The sequence below is a fragment of the Carassius auratus genome, chromosome 17 (assembly GCF_003368295.1).
Source record: "Carassius auratus strain Wakin chromosome 17, ASM336829v1, whole genome shotgun sequence".
Classification (NCBI taxonomy): domain Eukaryota; kingdom Metazoa; phylum Chordata; class Actinopteri; order Cypriniformes; family Cyprinidae; genus Carassius; species Carassius auratus.
Genome location: NC_039259.1, coordinates 19,654,791 through 19,678,263, shown reverse-complemented (window position 1 = coordinate 19,678,263; position 23,473 = coordinate 19,654,791). Strand labels below are relative to the sequence as shown.

At 36.8% G+C, this 23,473-nt stretch overlaps 2 protein-coding genes across 3 annotated transcripts; one reads left to right on the top strand and one right to left on the bottom strand.

The window, feature by feature from the left end:
• Window positions 1-277: 277 nt before the first annotated feature.
• On the bottom strand, window positions 278-7,139 carry mis18bp1 (MIS18 binding protein 1). Its single transcript, XM_026286292.1, has 18 exons — window positions 7,035-7,139; window positions 6,010-6,669; window positions 5,832-5,930; window positions 5,616-5,717; window positions 5,127-5,401; window positions 4,912-4,985; window positions 4,626-4,747; window positions 4,452-4,542; window positions 4,263-4,369; window positions 3,872-4,038; window positions 3,668-3,743; window positions 2,347-3,595; window positions 1,958-2,124; window positions 1,718-1,857; window positions 1,445-1,584; window positions 1,213-1,291; window positions 1,060-1,111; window positions 278-972 (listed from the first exon to the last, which is right to left on the bottom strand). The coding sequence occupies exons 2-18, from the start codon at window positions 6,599-6,601 to the stop codon at window positions 866-868; spliced, it is 3,639 nt and encodes a 1,212-aa protein (XP_026142077.1). The 5' UTR covers window positions 6,602-6,669; window positions 7,035-7,139; the 3' UTR covers window positions 278-865.
• A 566-nt stretch (window positions 7,140-7,705) lies between these two features.
• Window positions 7,706-10,438, top strand: im:7136021 (uncharacterized). Of its 2 annotated transcripts, XM_026286294.1 has the most exons (5): window positions 7,706-7,825; window positions 7,900-8,563; window positions 8,648-8,854; window positions 9,691-9,907; window positions 10,024-10,438. In XM_026286294.1, exons 2-5 carry the CDS (start codon window positions 7,906-7,908, stop codon window positions 10,226-10,228), a joined length of 1,287 nt encoding a protein of 428 aa, XP_026142079.1. In that variant the 5' UTR covers window positions 7,706-7,825; window positions 7,900-7,905; the 3' UTR covers window positions 10,229-10,438. The 2 variants fall into 2 exon arrangements, with proteins under 2 accessions (XP_026142079.1, XP_026142078.1); XM_026286293.1 differs by having other exon boundaries at window positions 7,711-8,563.
• The last annotated feature ends 13,035 nt before the right edge of the window (window positions 10,439-23,473 follow it).

The following is a 23,473-nucleotide window of genomic DNA, read 5'->3' as shown; positions in this document are numbered from 1 at the left end:
AACAGCATTTATTGGTATTAATATTGAGTGTTTTGTAATGTAGTACCCCAAAACAACCATAAGCACTGTTATTTACTTCTAGTTACATTTACAGCATCAAAAGCAGCTTTATAAATTAATTATATAGTTCAGAAAAAGGCTGGAAAAAGATTTTGGGGCAAGAAAACTTATGTTGATAGTATATGTAGTTTGGGGATAAAATATGAAAATATAAAGGAATTGATTGATGTTGTTCTTTTACTCAACATTTAAAAATAAGCACAAAGACCAATAGAGACATTTTCCAAAAACATATTTATAAACAACGTGACGAAGACAGAGCTGTGAGCACAACATACTTGAGTAAAACTGGTGGAGAAAATAAGTTTTAACCATTTTATTTGTTCATACATTGTATTTGCTTATATATTTATTTACAATATAATCAAATAAAAGAATCTAAAATGTGGCATTTTCAACTTGTTGCTTTCACACCAGAGGAATTAATTAGAACTTGTTAGGGCCCGAGCACTGCAGTGCGAGGACCCTATTGGAATTGCTCCGTTTATTTCTTTTGCATTTCTATATACCGAACTGAGTTTATCCTTTTTCATCAGAATTATGGAACAAAATCTAAAGATTTGAACTTCAAATAAAAAAAAAATTATATATACAACTCACTGATAAACACTGCACTGTAGAAGAACTGGTCAAACAAGGCAAATTACAAATCTTCATTTCAGATGTTTTGTGAGCTAGAGCTAGAAAACGTTACGTTTCATGAGCACTGGTGTTCGACAAACCAAGACACACTTAAAAACAACTGGAAACGTGGAAGCTAAAATATTGTAAAATAATGATTAACAGCACTGAAATTTAGTGAGACTCAGCAGCAGTCCATAAAATAATCGTCCTCCTCATCACTGTCATCATCTCTGGATGGGATATCTTTATCTGACAGCATGTTCCACACCACAAAATCTTCATCTTCAGCTGTTAAAAACACAGTGGTGATGAATAAACAACATATTTTTCAACTCAATGTACAGTTATATGCTTCAGTTACCAAAATTTGCATACCAACACATCTCTTAAGCGTCTTCTTTACTACTGGAGTTGGTGTAAGCTTGTCCTGCACAAGAAAAATATTGCATCTTAATAATGAGAAAAATAAAACCGTTGGATCACTTATGGAAACAAGATTAAAGATATGCAGGATTTTGAGAAAGTTACCACTGGGGCAGCCTTTTTGACCCGTTTCCGTCCCTTCTGGTTCTTCTGAAGATGGTAAATGTACTTGTCCATGTTATTCCTTAAAATAAGCAAAACAATTAATGGTTTATGCAAAAACCCAAATTAGACATCTGCATTTTTGAAACATTTCTAAAATTAGGCAATAAGCCTGATGAGTGCATTCAGCATCCGCCCACTAAATATAGCTTTGGCAGTCGAGATGAAAGCCTACCGGTTGATGGATCCCAGCATTCCTGGGCTGATGTGCAGACACTGAGGGGTTTTAGCAGCAGAAGAAATGCTAGAACTCGGCGTCTGAGGGTTCTGAAGCAGGCTGAAATCTTTATCTCCATTTGCAGCAAATACAGGCAACTTCAAAAGACAACATCAAGTTAGATTTTCTTAGGGTATAGACAGGACACTGTACCATTCAGACAGGGGGCTTTATCAGGCCTGCATGTGGAGTTAATGAAGAATCTAGTTCAGAGCATGTCCAGTAAAGCACCTTGATTTGTTTATTGTGCATTGGTGAGTTGGCAAAAACATCATCATGGTTATCTTTAGGCATGTGGTCCAAGAAATGCCTCATCTGCTGCCTCCTTTTAAGTGTTCCGGCTTTAGCAGTTATTTCAACTATTTCCTTTCCTGTGAGAAAAAACAAGCCAAAACCATGTTTAGTTTTTTCATTTTCATGAATTTGAAAACTTTCACAAACTGTAAAAACTCATAACCCTTCAAATTATACCTGGCTCATCAGTTGCTGCTGCTTTCTGAGCTCTTTTTCTGGATCTTTTGTTAGTCTTCTGATTGGAATTAAACTGTTCCTGACACTCTTCAGCCGAACGAGTGCCGACAATATACGCAACTTTTGCCCAGTAACCACTCTTGTGCTTGGGCAATGAGTTGACAGCCCTGTCCAGAAAGATACACAGTACGATCATAATCTATCTACATTTCAAATTTCTTGCATCCAAAAGAATGACGTGAATTTGTAAAATAATGGGCAGAATTTTTTTTGCAACGACTGTAAAAAACAAAATACTTAAAAAAAATAAATAAAAAAAAAGTTATATAATTTAATATATACACACACACACACACACACACACAATGGTATTCACGATTAAAGCTTACTCGTGCAGTTTTTGTAGCTCTTCTTCAGTCCAATTTCCATCCAACAGCTCATCTGGTTCATTCATAATTCTGCTTTCTGTTTGTGGCTTTTTGCTTCTAGTGTTTGCTTTTCCGGTTTCAGATTTCTTTGATCTGTTATTTGAAACGGTGTGTTGAACACTTTCCTCACCCTCCGAGTGCTCAGAATGCATGTCCTCTGAGAATGCAAGGTGGCCATTTGTTTTGAGTTCAGATTTAGCTTTCCTTTGTCTTGGCTTTTTGTCGTGTCGCCTTCTCTCTACATCATCATCTTTGGGAAAATCAATAGAATCTCCGACCAAAACATCATCCGAGTTTCTCTGCAAGATCTTTTTTGGTCTACGTGAACGTCTCACTGAGTCCTGTTCATTTTGTTCCTTTTGACTGGTAAAGTCTTGCACCACAGAGGTCTCAGTCTTATGAGGTTTTGTTAGCAGTTTGCGGTCTGCAGGCTTCTTGTTGTGTCGCCTTCTTTCTTCATCATCATTATAAGTGGGAAAATCAATAGAATCTCCTACCAAAACATCTGAATTTCTCGGAGAGGTCTTTTGTGGTCTACGTAAAACTCTCACTGTTGAGTCCTGTTGATTTTGTTCTTTATGACTAGTAGAGTTTTTCACCATAGAAAGCTCAGTCTTATGAGGATTTGTTAGTGGTTTATGGTCTGTGGACCCTTTTCCTTTTTGCCATTTAGGAGGGTCTGGAGATGCAAATGAGCTGTTTGAGTCAGTAGAGTACTGGGCTTTGGAGTATATCCGAGCGCTTCGGCGTAAAGAACTGCTGTCGTGTGGCATGGATTGTGGTTCATCCTGAATTTGCTTCTGGGAAGACTTCTTCTTGTGCTTTGGCTTTAGATCATTCTCAGACCCTGTTTCCTGCTCATCATATGACATTGATCCATCCCTAGGTGCGAAATGACCATTCACTGAATCAATCTTTGTGTTCTCCATCATTTCTGACTCTGAGCCCATTGCGTTTTCCTCTCCTCTTGATTGTTGCTTTCTCAGAGAGGCTCTTTGAGGTCGAATAGCTTTTTGTTTCATGCCATGACCCAATTTAGAGCTGAGAGCCATAACCAGGGGTCCTTTCTGAGCTCTTGGAGGTTTATTTAGTTTTGTACTCTCAGTTAGGGGTGGATTGCTCTGGACCATTCTTTGGAGTTTGGAATTATGTTTGATCCTTCTCTGTGGCACTGACAATTCATCTTCACTGCTAGATGTGTTACGCCTCCCTTTTGTAAAACAAGTAAATATGAAAATTTGCAGAAATTTCAAACAGTTTAGAACATGTTATTAGTTCACACCTCTTCCCAGAGTTTCAGGCCTGGATGATTGTTCCTCTATGATTTTTGATATTGCCATAGTTACTGGCTTCTTTGGCTGGAAAGAAAAATAACATCAAATTTAAGAATTGGCCCACCTGCTCCACAACAATATAAAAAGTCCCCATAAATGCCCCTAGAGATCAAAGACATTGTTTGCAGGGCTGAATGAAATGAGAAGAGTACCGTGGACGGCATTGAGGTAGAGTAGTCCTCATGAACGGTGACATTCATGTCAGAGTCCATAACAATCCTCCCTCCTTTCCAGTAGTCCAGTGGAGGTTTGATGAGTCGGCCGCTGCGGGAAACTTTTGCACTGCCCTGCTGAACGCTGTCAGTGGGAGTGATGGGAGCTGTAACACAAAAAAAGTTAATATATTAGTGTGACAGTTTCAAACTTATGGGGATGAACAGAACTAAACTAAATATTTGAACGGGGACTCCAAACATTCTTGATACTGACACTAATAACATAGAACCAACTAGACGATAAAGGAATCATCTTTTTAGGACTGATTCTGTAACAAATCATTCAGACAGAATTATTTAAATGTCAGAGCTAAAATGTTATACTCACAGGTTACAACGCTCTGAATTTTGGAATGTTTGGATGTTGAGTTTTTAGAGGCCTGTTGATTTTTAGTTTTGGAAGTTTTTACACTGTTATCCTGATTTTTTTGTGGTCTAAAACAAGAAGAGGCAATTTAATGAAATATAAAATGTAGAATGTTAGAAATAAGAAAATAACAGAGTTGAGGCTACTTACCCCCTATGACAACTCAAAACCTGATCCAGGTACTCCTTCCACATTTTTGGAAACCCAAAGAGAAATTTCTTCAAAAACCATGATGGAAATGCTGCAAGGGGTTGAAACAAAACTGTAAAAATGAAATAAACACAAGGCAAGTGATGCAACTGGATTTAAAAAGCATCATCTTACATGAATTGGGATGTTTGGCCATTTTCCCAATGAGGATGTAGGTTCTGCCGGATGACGTCTTGAGAACATTACTTGAGACTCTTTCGATGATAAAACTGCTATGCCAAGGTATCATAGTATCTCTGTATGCATCAAGCAGAATCATTTGAGCTACATATAACAGCTTCCCAGAGAATTAATGAAAAAGTGTAATGCTATAATATAATGGAATTTACATGTAACACAGACACTATGACAAGTACTTTAGATATACAAGAACAAAGGGGGTAGAAAGCAAATATCTTACACGCGAATACCATCAACCACAAGGTCATTGTTGAGCAGTTTCAAAACCCAGTGTCTTAAATGGATCCCTCTCACCTACAAGACAAAACAATGTACTAACTACAAATGCTGACATACAGATCATAATCACCAAATCATGTTTTTGCATTGTTTTGATGTTTTGTCAATTATTTTAAGAACCATTAAGAAACAAATGCTCTTTTTTTTTTAACTTACATTTGTTTCCTCATCTAGAGCTACGTCTGCTTGTCTAGCTTGTTGTTTTGACTGAAACACAGACAGTTTCTTTTGTGGGATCAACACCCGAGGAGAGAGCTGTAGTAGAGGATCCTCCAGTAGATTATGAGGGGGCTCGGGGGGTCCAGGGACCCCTTCTGTGCACTCCGACTGGTCAATCAGATCAGACTCAGGACTACTGGACATGTCTTTTTGGAGTTCTCCTTCATTCTCCTTTTCTACAGAAATGCTCCACTCACCAAAAACACCACCACCTGCAGTTTACAAATTACACAATGCTAATTTGTTAGGATCAGTGTCATATAGTTCTTGTCTTTATTATTTAGATCACAGTAAATGTGTTATCCAATTTTTGGTAAAAATATGAATATTACTTTTTGCCAAATATCTTTTCCCACACAAAGAATTTGTCTTGGTGACAGAAGAATTCTAGTTTTGTAAGTAACACAGGATAAAAATTTAACATACCTTTATTTCTGTCTTTTGAACTGCTGACATAAGTGATGGGCTTCCATGGAAGTTGAGTTAATGTCCCATCAGGAACCACCTTGTCCAACAGCACACGAGGCTCTTGAGTAACCAAATGCAAACAGAATTTTTATAAATGAATCGGGTCGTACTCAATACAACCGGCATAAAATGCCAAACAACATCAATAACTAAAAGAAAACATTCAAATCATACGTCTGTTTCTTTTAGAAAGATTCTCTGGCATTTGCTTTTGCCTTGCTTTCATCTCCGATAACATCTCCCCAGGTGTGTTCTCAAGTAAGACATATGGCTCTAGAAAAAGAGAGGTGAAATTAGAAGAATTCATAATGTATGAAATCTGGGGGAAAATAAATAAATAAGGGGAACTCACTAATAAATGACTCTGAATCCATGTTAAAGGTTTCATGTTGTCTTCCAGGCACTTTATGAAGACTGATGGAATTACTATTTTGTGGTAAATCTATATCTCCATTCTGTGCATCTCCTCCCGGTGACTGTGGAGGAGAGAGGGCTAACACATAGGTCTCCTGGCTTGCGTTATTCTTTTGTGAGTACTGTTTTACAGGATTCGAGTGGATACTGCCACAAATCTCTTGGTTTTCATCATGATCAGAAGCTACCCCATGCCCTGCAGAGTTTTGTCTCTGAACTTTTGCCTTCATTCTTGCAAAAATCTTTGCCGGCGTCTCATTGCATCTCTTCAACATCAGGTCAGCTTTGTCTTGAGGGGCTTCCTCCACCGTGGCATTGATGCTGCTGATCTCACAGGGGATATTTGAGCTGTTTTCTTCAGCATTCTGTGCAGTGGAGTTCATCACCAACACATCTCGGTTTGAAATCTTTCTGCCTGACCCAGTTGTCCAATTGTGAGCTGCTTTAGGTATGATTTTGACTGGTGTGATCATGCCACCAAGCTCAGGGGCTTCAGGAGCAATGAAATAGTCTTGCAGTGAATGATACATTATTGTATTACAGGAAAGACAGACTAAATGTTTACAGCTCCACAGTGGTCCATGTTCTCATCAAAATTCTATGATATACAAAGGGGAAAAGTCAAATTAACAAAATAAGCTAAAAAGTGGCGACTGATTCAACGCTTTGAATGTATATATGTATGTATATATAGCTTCTGCTGACACACAATACCAGCAATAAAATAAATACCTTAATCGATTTAAACCATAAACACTTTACCATAAATTAAACAATAACAAACAAAATAAACGTTAGTCTGGCTGTAAACTACTAACGTTAGAGGTAAAACGAAAACAACCCCTTGCACACTTAACCGTCGACAAACCCCGATTAAAATGAGTAAGTGAAACAAAGTTCAACATAATCTATAGTTGGTTAAGTGACTTTAGGGCCTATGATTACATAAAACGACTCGCTTACCATGTAAACTCGTTTGAATTTTCCCGGATAAAGCGGGGCTAACGTCTCGCGTTGCGTAAGGACTGCGTCACTTCCGCCAATAACGCTACTACGAAGTGAGTGGTTCATTTCAGTGACTCGGTTCTTTTGGATAGTTTGTTTCACAGAATTGGTTTAAAAAGAGTTCTGCGATTATTTGACATTAAAAAGGCATTGCGTAACATATTGCTGTTTATTATACCGATTAGGATTTGTTAATTGTGTCCTTTATTGTAACCCCACGTTAGTTAAGTCCCAGCCATGACACAAAGTCATTTAGAACTTAAGTAAAATTTGCATTTGTTTTAAACAATGTCAAAATTACTTAATAACTCTTGCCCCAAAATTTGCTTGTTTTAATCTATATATATATAAAAAGTTAATATAAATTAAACAAATTATGGCTACTGCCACATAGTGACAAAGTAACCCTAACTGACAAAATGTTACAGAGTAAGTGCAACGGCATAAAAGTTTCAAGTTCTCAGTTTGAATTTACGTTAAACAATAATGTAAACATGAACATGCTGGAGAAGTTAAAAGACATCTCTTTAATCATATTTTGGACACGAACATGTCAACTACTGTGCAGTAGTACAATTTTCCTTCCCACATTCAAGCTTTTCAATGCGATCGAATCATTTAATTGAACCGGTTCAATTGATTCATTTTGAAAGATCCGACTCAAACGAATGTTTCGCGCACGCTTCGCTTCGCTACAGTTCTTATTTCGCACGTTTCTGTCAAAAATATGAACCTGGAGAGAATACCGAGTGAGTTGTGTATAAGAATGAAGTTAAAATGTTAGGAAATACGTAAGCAGTTAACATTTTGTCTTTTATCAAAGGAGACGATGTCCAAGATCCAACTAACGTTACCGGAAGAAGTGTGGATCCATGTGTTTGGATTTCTCTCTGATCGCGACAAATTGAATGTTCGTTTAAGCTGCACGTACTTCAAGAGACTGATCGACCACTGGTCCTTATGGACAGACAGTGTTATCGTCCTCCAAAAGCTCTACGACTCACATTTCTGGAAAACTCTTTGTCAGAGGAAAATCAAGTCTGTTGTTGTTCAAAAGGCAACGGCGAAAGTCTTGCAGCAGACTGTGACGTGTCTGCCGTGGATCGGTTCAGTGACTCTGGTTCAGTGCAGCGATGGCACAGCTCTGGTGACTCTGAGGGCTTTAAAACACCTCCAGAGGCTTGTCATCCGTCAGTGCTGCTGTCGGAGTCTGACCAGCTCACTTTTATCTCTGAGACAACTGACTCATCTCTGCTTGTGTGAGGTCAAGAGAGCCTCGATATCGGAGATAAGTGCTGCGATCTCGCAACTTGTCAATCTTACCACACTGAAGTACCACGAAGATAAAAATCCTATCCATAAAAGTGCCCTTCATGGCATGTTGGGGCGTCTGCCCAACTTAAAACACCTTTCCTTAAGATTTGGGCCCAAGTATGGGATTCTGCCTGATGATTATTTTTGTCCAGCTAAAGCATATGGACATTCAGGTATGTATGCTGTGAGGAAAGAATAATAAGGGGAAGAAAGAATTGTCGCTTTGTAGAGTCCTCCCCATCTTGTCTTTCACACAGGAGTGACTCGGGATGCAGGGTTTGGCCTGAGCAGCCTGGAGCTGCTGAACTATGAAGACCCCTGCCTCTCCTCCGTTGCCTTTAACGCTCTGTCCTCCCTCACCAAACTGACAGTGCATTACAGAAAATGGCATGCAAATCCAGACTTCTGCTGCCTCACAAAATGGCTTCAAGGCCTCAGTGTACTTTCAGAGCTCAACATTTCTTGTAAGTAAGAAAAAAGCACAACACTTGTGATGCTTCGCTGTAGCCTTGGAAAAGTTTAAAAAGAGTCTACAACCAGGGAACATCAGTAGATAAGCTGTAAGATAAATAATGTTAGGATTAAAAAACCAACAAAATATATTCCATTCTTGAGAACCGCAGAATAATGATTAAAATAATAATAATTATTATTATAAAAAAATAGTCATATGAAATTGTATTATATTAAACAATAATATACATTGTATTAAATCATTTTGTCATTTCATTGTTTGAGTAGCACTTTACAGTAAGGTCATTAGTTTATTCGAAATAATGCATTGATATTAACTAACAATGAGCAATAAATTACAGTTTTTATTATCCTCAGTATTTATAACATTAACAGATGCAACTTTTGATTTTAATAATACATTAGTAAATGTTAATAAACTAATAAGATGAACAAAATGCTTTTTACTGTTATTTCATGTTAGCTAATGTCGTTAACTAACAAATGTTAACAAACACGCCTAATAATATTAAGTGTTACCGTTCGTTTTTATTCTATAGTTTCTGGTTCAGAACGTCTGGATGATTAAGACAAGCATCTTAATGAAGAGAAGGCTGATGATACACTGTGCAGCTTTTGGAAATGTTGCCTTCAATGGGCAACCAGGTGATACACAGGACCCACGATCGATCTAAAATATCCAGATAGACATTTCTAATCCATTCTCCATGGGAAAGTGCCCAAGCAACATTGCTTTATTAAGGAAAAAAAGATGCCCTGTGTATCATCAGCCAAAGAATCTTCAATTCAGAACAGATTTTTAGGCAATGAATCCCTCTTTTTCTAGTAGGATACTCTCTCCGAGTCTACGCTGAAAGGATTCCCAGGACGGTGCAGCGGCTGTCTCTCATGGGAGTGAAGGCAGAGCTGGAGTCTGTTAGGATCATGGGACAACAGGTGCCAGATCTCCTTCAGCTCCATTTGGACTTGTGTTGTCATGACATCTCTGATGTAATCACAGAAATGCCCCAGATTTTCCCAAAGCTGCAAATCCTGAAAGTGAGGTGAGCGTTATTTGTCATGAATTCTAAATCTATTTTGTCAGAATGAGTAAACGCACTGCTTTCTATGTGTGTGACCTCAGTAGTTCCCTTCATTTTAATCGACTTCTCTCTTTCAGACACCATAATGTTCCAGAAGCAGTGTTTCTTCAACTTCAGCATCTGCCTCGACTCAAGCAGTTAGTGATTTTGGATGCACCCAAAAGCCCCAGTCCTACAGTCCTCAATCTGACTCAAAACCTTCACGTCCAGACAAACAACAGAGTCCATGTGCTTCATTTCAATTCAAAGGACAAAACCACGTGTTCGTGCGGTTTTTATTGATAATCTTCATCGTTTAACTCATGTTTATATTTGACTACAGTTGAAAACAGATTATCATGCCATACACACAGGGGTCTTTTTGACATGGAGCAATATTTCATGCCATCAGAATTTGCTTAACTCTTTATAAAGTGATGTATAGTTAAAATGGTATGTTCACTCATGGTGTCTTTGTAAATATATTTTCCAATAAATTAATCAAATTAAAAAGACTAGTCAAAAGTGTGCGTTTGCAAACATAACATCCACTAGGTGGCAATCTATTCACACATGAGTATAAAGAAAAAAAATCTATAGTTGTGTTTTACCTCTTCAAGCATCCTTTCAGAAACTATAACACACAAACTATATGTATGAATAATTATTTAGCATAAATAAAAAATGTGCAAGATTTTCTCCCTAAAGCAGATGTTCCAGATGTTTACCCTATAAGTACTATATATGATGTGATATTGTGCATTAATAAGTATTTATAAATCTATGTATTATACACATGGGCTCAAATTTTTTACACATATTTTTAATAAAGCTTTTTTTTTTTTTTTTTTTTACATTGTCAAACATTGTGATTTCACACATTTATTAATTCTAAAAAGTGGATAAATGTTTACCATAAGCACGCTCAGAACGCCATGGGTTCACATCCTTATAAACAGGATTATCATATTCTGTTTTTATAGTTTCATAATTGCATGAAACAGTCATGATTGGACTTTTTAGCACACTTCATTTTCCAATTTAGATGTTTGAGAATTTACGATATGAAAATGAATTCTAAAGGCTTTCCATCAGGTTTTTACTAATCTAGGCCCAGTCAAACTGATGAGGCATTAATATAATTAGAAGCAATTGTGCTAGCAATTAGCTGCAGTGAAGCTGATCCATCACTGCATATATAATACTGAAGGGTGAATGTTTAGATGTTTTAATCCCACTCAAGGTTATACAGTTGTAAGAGAAGTTTTATGGTGTATTGAAGCTCTGAGAAATCTTCCATTAACCGAGGATGGAGCATTTATCAAATGAGAGATGACAAGGACAACATATCTTTCCACATTATATCCCACTGAGGAAGAAATAATGTGCTCATAAGTAACAGTGGAGACTGAGTGTAAACACTTTTGGAGTGTGTAACAGCAAACATAGTGTCCACTGAGAAGCCTGCAATGTTTCAACACACAGTTCTATCTGTAATTTGAAAGAGACTGTTGTAGCTTAGCACGCTTCTGCTTTTCCAGGATATGAAAGTCACGGTTCAGTCTCTTTTTTTATGCTTTACATACATTATTTTGACAAATGTTTCATTTCAGACCATTATGCATGCCCCGGAAATTTCAATATTTCACCTCGGCAAGAAAACTGTACAGTATGTTCTACTGCTTCAGTCATACTCTCTGAGAGGGTGAAAATGGCAGTCAGACATTCCAACATCTTTCAGAATTCTAAGTATGTCACAGAATCTGGTGAATTTTTTTATTTTTTTTTCAAAAGCAAAGACCAAAAAATAACTACGCTTCTACCCTAAGGATTCTGATATTACAATTGTGAATTAATGTTTGCTTTCTCAGTATATATTGTATTGCCTCTTATTTATCAAAATTCCTATGTGTTTTGTTTCTTTTCTAGGTAAGAGTATCTGGATAGCAGGGGTTAACCTAATAAATAGAATTACATCCGTCACAGAATTTCACTTGGTTCAAATTGCTTTCGATTAGAAAATTGGGCAAAATGTCTCTATTAAAGCATCTTTTGAATTTCCCTTAAAAGTGTTTGAGCCATAAAAGGAGCTTGGAACACTTTGCAGCTTTTGACAGCTGTTAGACCCAGGATGGGAATTTTGGATGTCTTTCAAATACACTCACTGATCTGACCCTAAATAATCCGAATGCCAGAGCAGCTGGAGCTAAAAATCAAGGTATCTTCTGTGAAGCAATAAAGCAGCACCCATATTAATTTAGTTGTGACTGAGATGAAAACGGCAATGGAGAAATGATCCAATAATGGCTGTGGAGGACAGTACGCACCTACCCACATGATCACACATAATCAATGCCATTTAGTGGATGCTATCGTCTTGATAGTTTCGTCCATCACGGCCTATGGAGGGATTATGCATTCTCCTCCACACACAATCATTTCTCATTTCCAGTATGTGAATGGTGAAGCCCCCACTCTACTGTGAGTAAACGAATTCTCCATTCTTATCAGGAAGCAATTTGCTCGTGTGAGACAGTAAAGTCCAAGCTCTCCATCATTATGAAATGGCTGTCCATGCTGTCTGATCTACGAGAACGGAGATGCAGTATAAACACACAGACTATCTAGGAGATAGCCTGCCAGCTCATCCGGATGCAAACGCTGTATCATGCTGGCACAATGAAACCTGTGTCGCAACTAAAGGGAGCTATACAGGAAGTTAGCAAAAAAAAAAATAGCGTCAGCACAAGAAGATGGCATTCTATGAAATATATGAATGTACACAAGTAACCGGGGTTAGTTGTCCCAATGTCTATATCTCAGGGTTTTTAAGTGCAATTGCACAAAAATAAAAAAAAAGTGGTTTTAAATTATTTTTTACAAATACTGTTTTATTGTTTCTATATTTTGTTTTATAATTTAACCTTTAATAACAGTCTCTGTTGTGACAGCTTATCTCAACATGTTCAATAAACTGAAAATGTTTCTGGGAAATACAGGTGGAAATGTTAAATAGATTTTTTTTGTAGCAAATACTTAAAATTGACTTTCAAAGAGAAGCCTACTTTGAGAAATAAAAAGTGAAGTAAAATATGTGACGGAGATAAATAGAGGTCTTTAGGAAACAATAAAACTCCAGCAAATCTGTTTTCTTTGCACGATTTCGATCCCTTTTCTTCAGTTCAGATGTTTTGAGGACAATACGGGATTTGTAAATGGCATGCTGAAGAATCTGAGAGAATGCCGGATGAGTTGTGAAGGGGAAAGCGGGATGTGGGTTAGTGTGTATGTGTGTGAGTCAAGCTGTTATTCCAGTAAAACAATCAAACATGTAGCACTCAGGAACAACTCAGCCTTTCTGGTGCCTCATCATGCGCTCTTTAAAAGAAAGATTCTAAAAGGTGTGGTCCAGATTCGGCCCACATCTGACCATGGATTTCATGCGGGCCAGATGTGGGCCGGATCTGGGCCGACACTATGTTGCTGTCTGGGACCCTTGTCCTAAAAACTGCATGTCTTACAGAATTTAAAATTCACCAAATTCTGCTCTGGATATCAAAGAAGAGAGTCATAGTGTTAAGCTGAATATATGCCAAATTAACTCCTAATAACAAATCTTAGATATTTACCTAAAGTGATGGTCATATTTTGGGTTCATTTACAACCCTGGCCAAGTCTTTGATCCTCTTCAAGGACAGGACATGCAATCACATGCAACTCAATGCATATTCAGCCGAATGTGTCCTGTTCAAAAAAAGAAAAAAGGAAGCAATTTCCAGTTAACTAATATAGTTTAAACAGAAGAACTTAACAGCAAATCTAATTCACAGAAGAAGACATACAAATACATATTAAATATCAGACATTAATTTGAGCAGACATAATCTTAAAAAATAAAAATAAATAAATTCCAGATTGAAATATCCCAAAGGTTTCATGTGTTCATACCCCATTAGATAGCCAAAAATGAAAGAGAAAGATGGTCAACGTGGACGAGTGCCATAAGAACATTTCTGTTTCATAAGCGCTGATGTACAAACAATGAATAAATAATTTCATTCTTTGAACTGGAGTTTAAACAGTTTATTCCATTGGGAAAATAGAACTAATAATGGCTTTTTCATGAATAAAATAACTTTTCTTCAAGACAAATACTTCAAAATGATACTTGGTAGTGCATGAAAACATTCATTATTGATACATAATCTGAAAAATGATCAATGTCTGTTTGCACGAGGAGCCAATTACATTGTTATTTAAAAGAGAGAGAGAGAGAGATAAAAGGGAATGTAGCATTAATAAATCAAGAGTTGGGAGAGAGACATAAAATCTTTTTCATCTGTTTGTGGCGGAGCAGCTGGACCTGAGGGACACAGTCACATTCACAGATTATGAGTAAAATTACACAAACTAACATGTAACAGAAAGAATAGCCATCTCCTTAGATGCTGGATGTGATCATTTCTAAACACAATTAATTATGCCTGTGGGTTATCCCTTTTTAAACCATTGGTTATGAAACTCTGTTATGCATGTGTAATGAGTCAAATGTTTTTATTTTATTTCATTTTTTTTTGGGGGGGGGGGGTGCTTTGTTTTGTCTTGGGGGTGCTGGGGCACCTGCTTTCCCCTCCCTTAGGTTGTATATTGTCAGTTTACTCATAATTTATACATTATGAGAATTATATATAAATCGTTATCCACACGTTAATGGTCATTGAAAAAAAAAAACTTTCAGTGGATCTAAGAAAGAAGTCACTACTTTATACATTACCAGAGAAGAGAAATAACAAATCATGAAAGACTTCTGTCATTAGTTCATCTTTGGAACACAAATTAAGATGTTTCGATGAAATCTTTCTGACCCTCTTGGACTTCATCGAAAATATGTGTTCCGAAGATGGTCTTATGGGTTTGAAACGACATGAGGGTTAGTAATTAATAACAGAAATTTATTTTTTGGTGGACTATCCCTTTAAATTAATCTTAAATATATCCTTGAATTATAATGCATAGAATGTGGGTGAATGCTAATTGCTTAAAGTGCCCCTATTATGGGTTATGATAGGTTCATATTTTGGTTTAGGGGGAGACCCCAATAACAGGTTGGCATGCATGCAATGTCAAAAACCACTTTCATTGTCTTATGATATTAATTTATTTATTCCCAAACGATTTGTTCAATGATGAATTTTTCCAAACCCCTCTTTTGCGTGATGCCAATCTGCAGTGATTCTGATTGGTCTCATTTTCATTTCATCATGATCTGTAATTCCTGATAAAGCAGCGTTTCTGAGCGCAGTGCTGCTTTATGTTGAGCATTACTGAGGAAACCACTATGTTTACCTCCAAAAGCGGCACCTAATGGATGAATGAAAGAATGAATTTGCATTTTTAGTGGGCGGGCAATATGCTAATGTTTCATGTTGTCATCAGCATGAAACGCATTGGGATTCGTTTTAAAGCGACTCATTTCAATGATTCAGAGTCTACTTTCTTTTGAGAGACGAAGGTGCTCTTTCAGAATTAAAACTTTGCAGCATGTTTTCATTCACTCAGAGCTGCGTTACACACTGCATGAAACGTAATTTTTCAAAAATCCATAATAGGGGCACTTTAACAATACCTCTTTTTTTCAGTATGTGATGTAACTGATGTCATAATTGCTTTAAATTTAATGTTCACTGTCAAGAGACTGCGATAAAACTAGATATAATACAACTTCTGTTGTATGGATCACTTTTATCACCTCTGTGTTCTTTTTTTAGGCTTGTATGCCCAATTAAAGTGTCCAGTATGTCATTTCAAATGAATGCATTTTTGTATGATCTTTTCAGTTTCAGCGATTGTATCTTATTGGTTCAATCTCTCCCACATAAAGCAAATCATAAGCATTGTTAAACATTTAACAAAACCTTTATACAGGTTATCCTGTGCGACACAAAAGAGTCCGCAACAGGTTAGTTTTTGTATCAGTAAATGAGTTCTACAAGGGAAAAAATGAAAGAGCTTTTTCCCCCCCCCAAAGGAATACTAATAGATTAAAAGCGGCAAGCTGATGGCTCCCTTTGTCATACAGTTGCAGACAGAGATAAAGAAGCCATTCCGGAGGCGTTTGATAGAGGATTGGTATTTGGTTTTCATACACGGCAGCCACTGGTATGCAGCCGAGGATGCTGTGGGAGTGGTCATCACTCACGGACGCTCGGTGCCCAGGGTGTAGACTCCTGCTGCTACTAAGTCACCATAGACTGATGATAGTGTCAGCCACAGAACAATCTGCATTCATCATTTCTTATCTGCTGGGCCACTGTGCTGATCCGGGAGATGCATCCTCTCGCTGCTGCAGGGTCAAGGACTGCATGATTGAGTTGAGTGTGTGTGTGTTGCTTTTTGACCCATACAGCCTACTCCCAGTCCTGGAATCACTTGTGATCAAACTGACATGACGTCTTAATGCACCACGGAAACGAACCAAGCACCCAAGTGCAGACGTGTAAGAGGATTGTCCCAGTTACTGTCACTTTCTCACAGTGGGAGGCTAAGTGCATGTCTATACAGTATTAGAGTCTACATGATAGGAATCTGTAAGTATATGTGTCTGATTTATGGATGTTAGGTTGTTCATGGGCAAGCAATAACACAATGCTATCACTGTTCAAGGGACAGGTCATTTCTGAGCATCGTCCTCTAATACAGAGCTCAGTACTCAATCAGAGAGGCCTGACCTTCACTGTGTCCACACCTTCTCTGTCACTTAAATAAGTATGATGTTCCAAGAGCAGGGTTTCAGAGATGTTCTGGATCATGATGATGCTTTCTGTTGGCTTGCAGTACAGATATCTAGTTGTTTAAAATGTTGTCATATATATCTAAGCATATTATTTAAATGAATAAAATAACCACATTATTTTGTTCCTAAACTGAATGTTGAAATTTTTATAATAAACACAATATACTTGAAGAATTACTATACAAACCTCTTACTAGAGTATGTGCAATGCCAGTTACTATACATGCGCTCTTAAAGTCACAGTGAAACGGAAGTGCCTTCAAATCTTTTCTTCTGAATTTTGATGCACATAAAGGATTTAACTTAAAAAAGAAAAAAAAGTGGAAAAAAGAACTTTCTTCTATCCATTGGTTGTTAATTGGGTTGTGAGATGTGGAAGTTGCACTCCAAAATAAACACGAGTTTGCTTTCGATCGTGAGGTCTGGCATATGTCAGCAGAAAGACACTGTTTTCACCAGGAGAATATGACATTTTGATTAAAAATTATATATAATAATACCTAATGTGTGTCCCAATTCATATAATATTTTTTGGCTTGTTAAATACTGTGGTTAATGTGTTCATGCTGAAAATTCCAAAGAAAGAAATAAAGAAAAGTTTTTAAAAAAAGTGCACTTCAAATGCCAAAGTGGGAGTAGTAATCAGACTGTTATTATCAATGACATAAAAGATCAAATTCATACAGTAGTCAGCTGTGTAGGGCATAGAATAAATGCAGTGTAGTGCATTATTTGGGACAGACCTAGGCCTAAAGGCTACATGGATGAACACAATATGATACACATGAGACCTATAGTAGGCTGTCCAGTTACAAAAAGAAAATAACACAAATACTTAAAATGATGAGCACAAGGTTGTGTGAGAGACTGCAGTGTAAATCTACGTACATCTATTTATTTAAGGATAATTTCCCCCTCCAGTAGGCTGTAACTGCGACGGTTGCCATCTGATCTTTGAATTCAAACCGGATCAGCAATTCATGAATGAATTTATTCAGACTTGTGAAGAGGAATAAACGATCTTCATTGAAAAGCTGTAACCTACATTTAAGAGCCAGATAGGCTAGTTCATAAACACTTACATATGAAACTAGGTGTCCCTGTGCTAAATTTAAGAACTGGTACGTCGTGTTTGGTTCACAAACCAGAACCAAAGACATTTTGTCTGTAACGATAAACGCGCCATTGTTTATTCTTGACGAGCAGTATTAGGGTATGAATATCTACTTTATCATGGTGTGGAATAAAGGAAAGCAAAATTAATCTACAAGCCTATGTATTACTTTATTTGTCTGTCTAAGCGAGTAAAGTGAGTGTACAATAAGAGACTTTCTGAGGGTGTCTGTATAAACACGCCGGAGGACGTTGTCGTAAATATAGCCACTAACCGAATGCAGCTGAGCAGAGCGCCCGTCATGATTCACTCTGGCCCCTTTATGACAGCTGATTATCAATATGAATGAGCCTCCGTCATTTTTCCTTCCCTGTTATCCAAGTCATCATCTCCTTGGTGATGTCCAAGGCTTCCGTGGTCACTCCTTAAAACACAATCAGGCAGACTGAAAATAAATAACCAGCTCAGGACAGGTTAGGTTTGGAGAAGCATTGACTTTCGTGGCAGATCTACGAATGCAATTTAGTAATAGTAAACACAGGCTGTTGAAAAAGGAAACATTTGAATTCAAGCTACAGCACTGAAATCTTGCTATGTTGTTTTAAAATGCCTCAGGGAATGTCTGTTTTGAAAATATGCAGCTATACATTTTTAACCACGCAATTTCTTCTCACAAAACCCCCTCCAGAGACCTATGTGCCTTCACAGTAACTGAATCATTACACAGACCTCCATAAAGAGTAAATCAACAGTGTTTACTCGAAGACGAACAGAAACACATCCTACATCATTTATACTTCCTCAGAATTAACCAAACTCTTATTTTCACCACCAGTTTCTGGAGAAGATGAGTTGCCAGGTTTGTGGTTAAAGGCGCAACTCAGCACAATAAAACAGCATGGACAACAATACACAGCTTCATGTTTGGCCTAGATTAATAATTTACAAGTATGACCCTAGTTACTTGTAGTCAATTGAACCTTCTTCCTGGTTAATTAGGATAGAGCTTGTGTAGATCTTTAGATAACCCAGACTCATACAGCCACCCCAAACATTATTTGGACAATTAAATATAGGCTATGAATTTCATTGCATAACAAAATACTCCTAACACATTACAATAACATAAGATTAGTTATCAGTGTAGTATTTGTTATTATATAAAAAAATCACATTCATTACACATGATTTACTTCTAGGTAAATTATAAGGGGGTTCACGTATTATTAAATGTATCTACTTTTATCAAGGTTACTCTTAGTGGATGTATAAACAGACAAATACTTTTTGTCTCATTTTGAAGAGTATATATATTTTTTAATGTTCAAATCTTGTTTTCACAATGGTTAATGTTTTGCTTGAAATGTGTGCTTGTATAATATATTTTTAAAATATGAAACAAAATTATAGATCTTTATTATCTAATGCAATGACATTAAAACATTTTTCATTATGGCTTAAGTGTCTAAATAATTTTGGAGCAACTGTAGGGCTATGTGTGACAAGTGTTCAAACTCAATGTGCTGCATTTTGACCACATCATATTTTCTTCCTAAACCCTCACCACCCATTGAGTGTCTATATGCTGTGATGGCATCTGCTCTGAAAGAGTCGGGATGCATTACTCAACAGTGACAGCTACAACCTGTCTGACAGATGGACCTGCATCAGCTAACATACAGAACAATCTTCAGACACTCAATGCAGCATCAGGAACACCTGATTTCGGTTTGGGAAGCAGCTCCTTTTCATTGATGCACCCTTCATTCTTCTCAGATTCCATCAGCTTTGCATGCTCGGACTGTCAAATGAGTCATGTTACTGAACATTTCCAGACTCATTTTGAATATAGACAGTATTTTACGTGAGGAAATCACTGCTGGAATCTCAGCTGCCTGATTCCTATAAGAGGAAGTGGGAATACAAAGGGCTTTTCACGTTTCAAACTTTTTAACCAGGGTATAAAAGCCCTTTCCAGAGTAGGGTTAGCAATGCTTTTACAAATGTACAGTCAAACGATGTGGTGTGGGAATGTTACAGACACCCAGTGGTGTATCTTATGCTTTATAAAGTCACAGAAACACTGCATATAAACAGTCATTTGATATATGCATTAACATTTTCAAAATGCATTAATTTAAAAAAAAGTCTGAGAAGTCCATTCAGAAAAACAAAGTTGATAGTACAGTAAGTACTGTAATATTCAGATTTGCAAGTGCAAAGACAGAACGTGCTTCCGAGATTAAACGGAGCTCGACGGGAAAATGCGAAGGGCGCCAGAATGAAACTAGCAAACAGACTTGTGCTGCGCCTTGCGTCGCATTGCGCCGTGTGTATTATAGGGCCCAAACTCTTTAAATAATAGCACTTAATTTGAACCTGGTTTCAAAGCCTCCTACTTACCGAAATTCACCTGCTATTGTCTGGAAACACAGACTAACAGGCCCCAAACAAACAGCTAAAACAAACAGCACCACACAGCTATAGCGTTTACACGTTTCGACGGAATTGTTTTTACTGGGATAGGAAAAGAATTTCAACTCAGCAAAACTGACACACTCCACCTTTAAGCCAAACTAAAGTTTGTTCTAATGCTATATGAAGATCTAGCATACGGCTGCCTGTAAGGCTGTTTGTATTCCAAATATAAAAAGTGTACAAGGGAATCAAATATCGTTATTTAAAGAATCAGCCGGGGAAATCGTATTTGAACACGTATTTGTGTGTATTCTCTCAAACTCTTCATAAAGTGTTTGTTTGATTTTCTTCTGTGTCACTTGCGCTTAGGCAAGATGACATGTTGTGTTGGAGAACACCCAGCTTGCAAAGTGTGGAATAAGCCACAAGAGTGTGTAACAAAGGCAGAGGCTCAGGTTTGTAGTGTGTGTGTGTGTGTGTGTGTGTGAGGAAGACGTTAGCCTGCTGAAGTGTAAAGCAGAGACTTCACAGAGAAATCTCTGGTGGATGGAATCTTGGGCCCTACAGTGTTTCAGACTTCACTGATCGCACACATCACAGGATTTAAGCTTTTCTTCTATTATATAATACAATCTTCAATTTTTGATCAGAGAGCTGTCAAAACACTACACTTTGTACTGCAGGAACTAAAGCAAGAGTCAAACCAAAATATCATTTTTTTAAACTAATATTATTATTAATTATAATTAATATTAATATCCACTAACAAAAAAGTATCAATATTCATGTTTTTTTTGAGTAGCTTCATCAGAGCTGTTCATGAGTGAACAACAAAACTTATTATTGAAGCTATTATTATTATATAAATCAGTTTTTTTAAATAGCTTCATATTATTGTAATTAGCAGTATAGTATAAATTAATAATCATATTCATCAAATAGCTCATAAAAGCAGTTCATAAGTCATCAATAAAACAATGGTAAAAATGGTTAGTTATTTTTAATGAATATTAAGTTTATTAGTTATAATTAATATTTATATTTTACTATTATGTATCTTTTCAAATAGATTCATAAAAGCTAACCAATAAATCTTGTCAACATTAATGATAATTATTATGAAACTATTTTTAAAAAAAAATATTATACGTTTTTTTATAATAAAAAAAAATGGCTTCATAAAAAATTAAATAATAAGTATAATACTGATGAATACAAAAGCATAAATAATTATGTTTTCAAATGGCTTTAAAAAGCCGCAATAATAACAATAATTGGTTAATCCTTCATTATAATGTTTTTCATAGTTTTAATAAAAGCTATTCATAAAATGAGTAAACCAATAAATGATGATGATTATATGCATTTTTCAAATAGATTGGAAGCTATCCAGTATTAATATTATTATTATTGATCTGTTGTTCCATTATATGAAGCATTATATTGTTTTTTCCAACAAAAACAGCATTTGCTACACTGCCTGATTAGAAATGTGACGTCATTACAACTCAAACAGCTCTCTGCTCTAAATGATACAATGCATTACAGGCAAACATATTTCCTGAAGTACCACTGCGAGTCCAATGTTTTCAGCATGCTCAGGATATTTCCAAAAATCTGTCCAGCCCTTCTCAATAATCCGCTCAAACAATACGCTTTTCCATTGGTTTGCGTCACTTGCCTGGCAACGCTTTCTCATTTGTATGTTAAGTTCATATTTTCACATGAGAGAAAGTGGGGCAAAGAGAGGGAAGGATAGAAATGGAAATGTACAGCAGGCACGGAAAACAGATGGTACTTGCTTTGTTTGGAGAATTTCGCCGTGAAAATAATAGATTGGGGGAAAATATTTTGCCCACACGTATAGGAACACACAAATCAACCCCCCTCAAAACACCCAGACCACCTCAAAAATAAAAAATAGCATTTACATTTGATGAATGGTAGCTATTAACTAGCACCTCATGCAATCATTTTAATGAGATAAATATAGAACGGTGTCCAACCTGTTCAGCTATAATCTCATTTCACATGACAGCACTGGAAGGCAGAAGGGAAAGCTGCCTTTAGCTTTATACATTCCAGTGTGTGTGCTTGTCACTGGTGACAAATGGAGCTGCTTGTAGGGACTTCCAGACCATAAATTACAGATAATCATATGGTAACTTATAAAATAACCTAATGGAGGGTCTTCACCATCCCTAACATCATAAGCTCTGGGGCATTGTGTGCAAAAGTCCTCCATACTTGATAGAAGTCGATCTTTTCCTCTTTAAACAAAGGGTCAGAGGTTGCTAAAAGTTTAAAACAGTGCAGGCAAATATTTGTCCTAGAAAGAATCGCTTTTATTTGTTGACCCGGTCATCCAACCTTTCAGATGTTCTGATAAATCCACAAACGGATGATATATCTGGCCGAGTATAAAAACCTGCTGAAATATCTGTCAGCATCAGTAAATAAGCTTACTATTCAACTGAAAAGCAAGAGCGAATGTCATTTTTACATTCTGACGATCGTAACTTTGTGTTTTGAGCAAGCAGAAGATCAAATGAGGCCCAAAAGTGAATCAGTAATCTATTTTTGATGAAACTACCAGACCTCCTGTGGCGAGACCCCTCAAACTACAAAACGAGAAGGGTCTTTGTACGGATTAGTGGCAGTCTATCGCCAACTTCATTTGGCAGATACTTTTAAGGGCTTAAAGTGGGTTTGAAGCCCAAGGCGCAACCACACATGGGTTTTATCATAATTGAGATGGCAAATGTTCTGTTAAGTGATGGTTTGCGCAACTGTAACTGCACATTCTCTATTCAAAAATCCAAAGCTTTCATTTTATGCAAAGTCAAAATGTATCTCCACACACACATGTGCAGTGCTGCTTGAATATTTGAGTCTGGATGGAGTCAAATAAAAAATAAAACATAGAAATCATGTATTTTGAGCAGATTTACACTCTGTGGGTCAATTATAGCATCAAACAATATATTGTTGATCATTCTGATACAATTGACAAAGCAGAGGAGATTTAATCCATCCATCCATCATAAAAATGATTCTGTTCAGTAAGCAACAATCATTTTAATTTCAATCAAAATTTAGCATTGCTGTATATAACAGAATTTTTTCCTGATGTCCTGATGTAACTGAAAAATCGAATTAATGTAAGTATCATAACTGATAATATAAACTGAAGAAGGGAAAAAAAATAAAAAAACACACAATA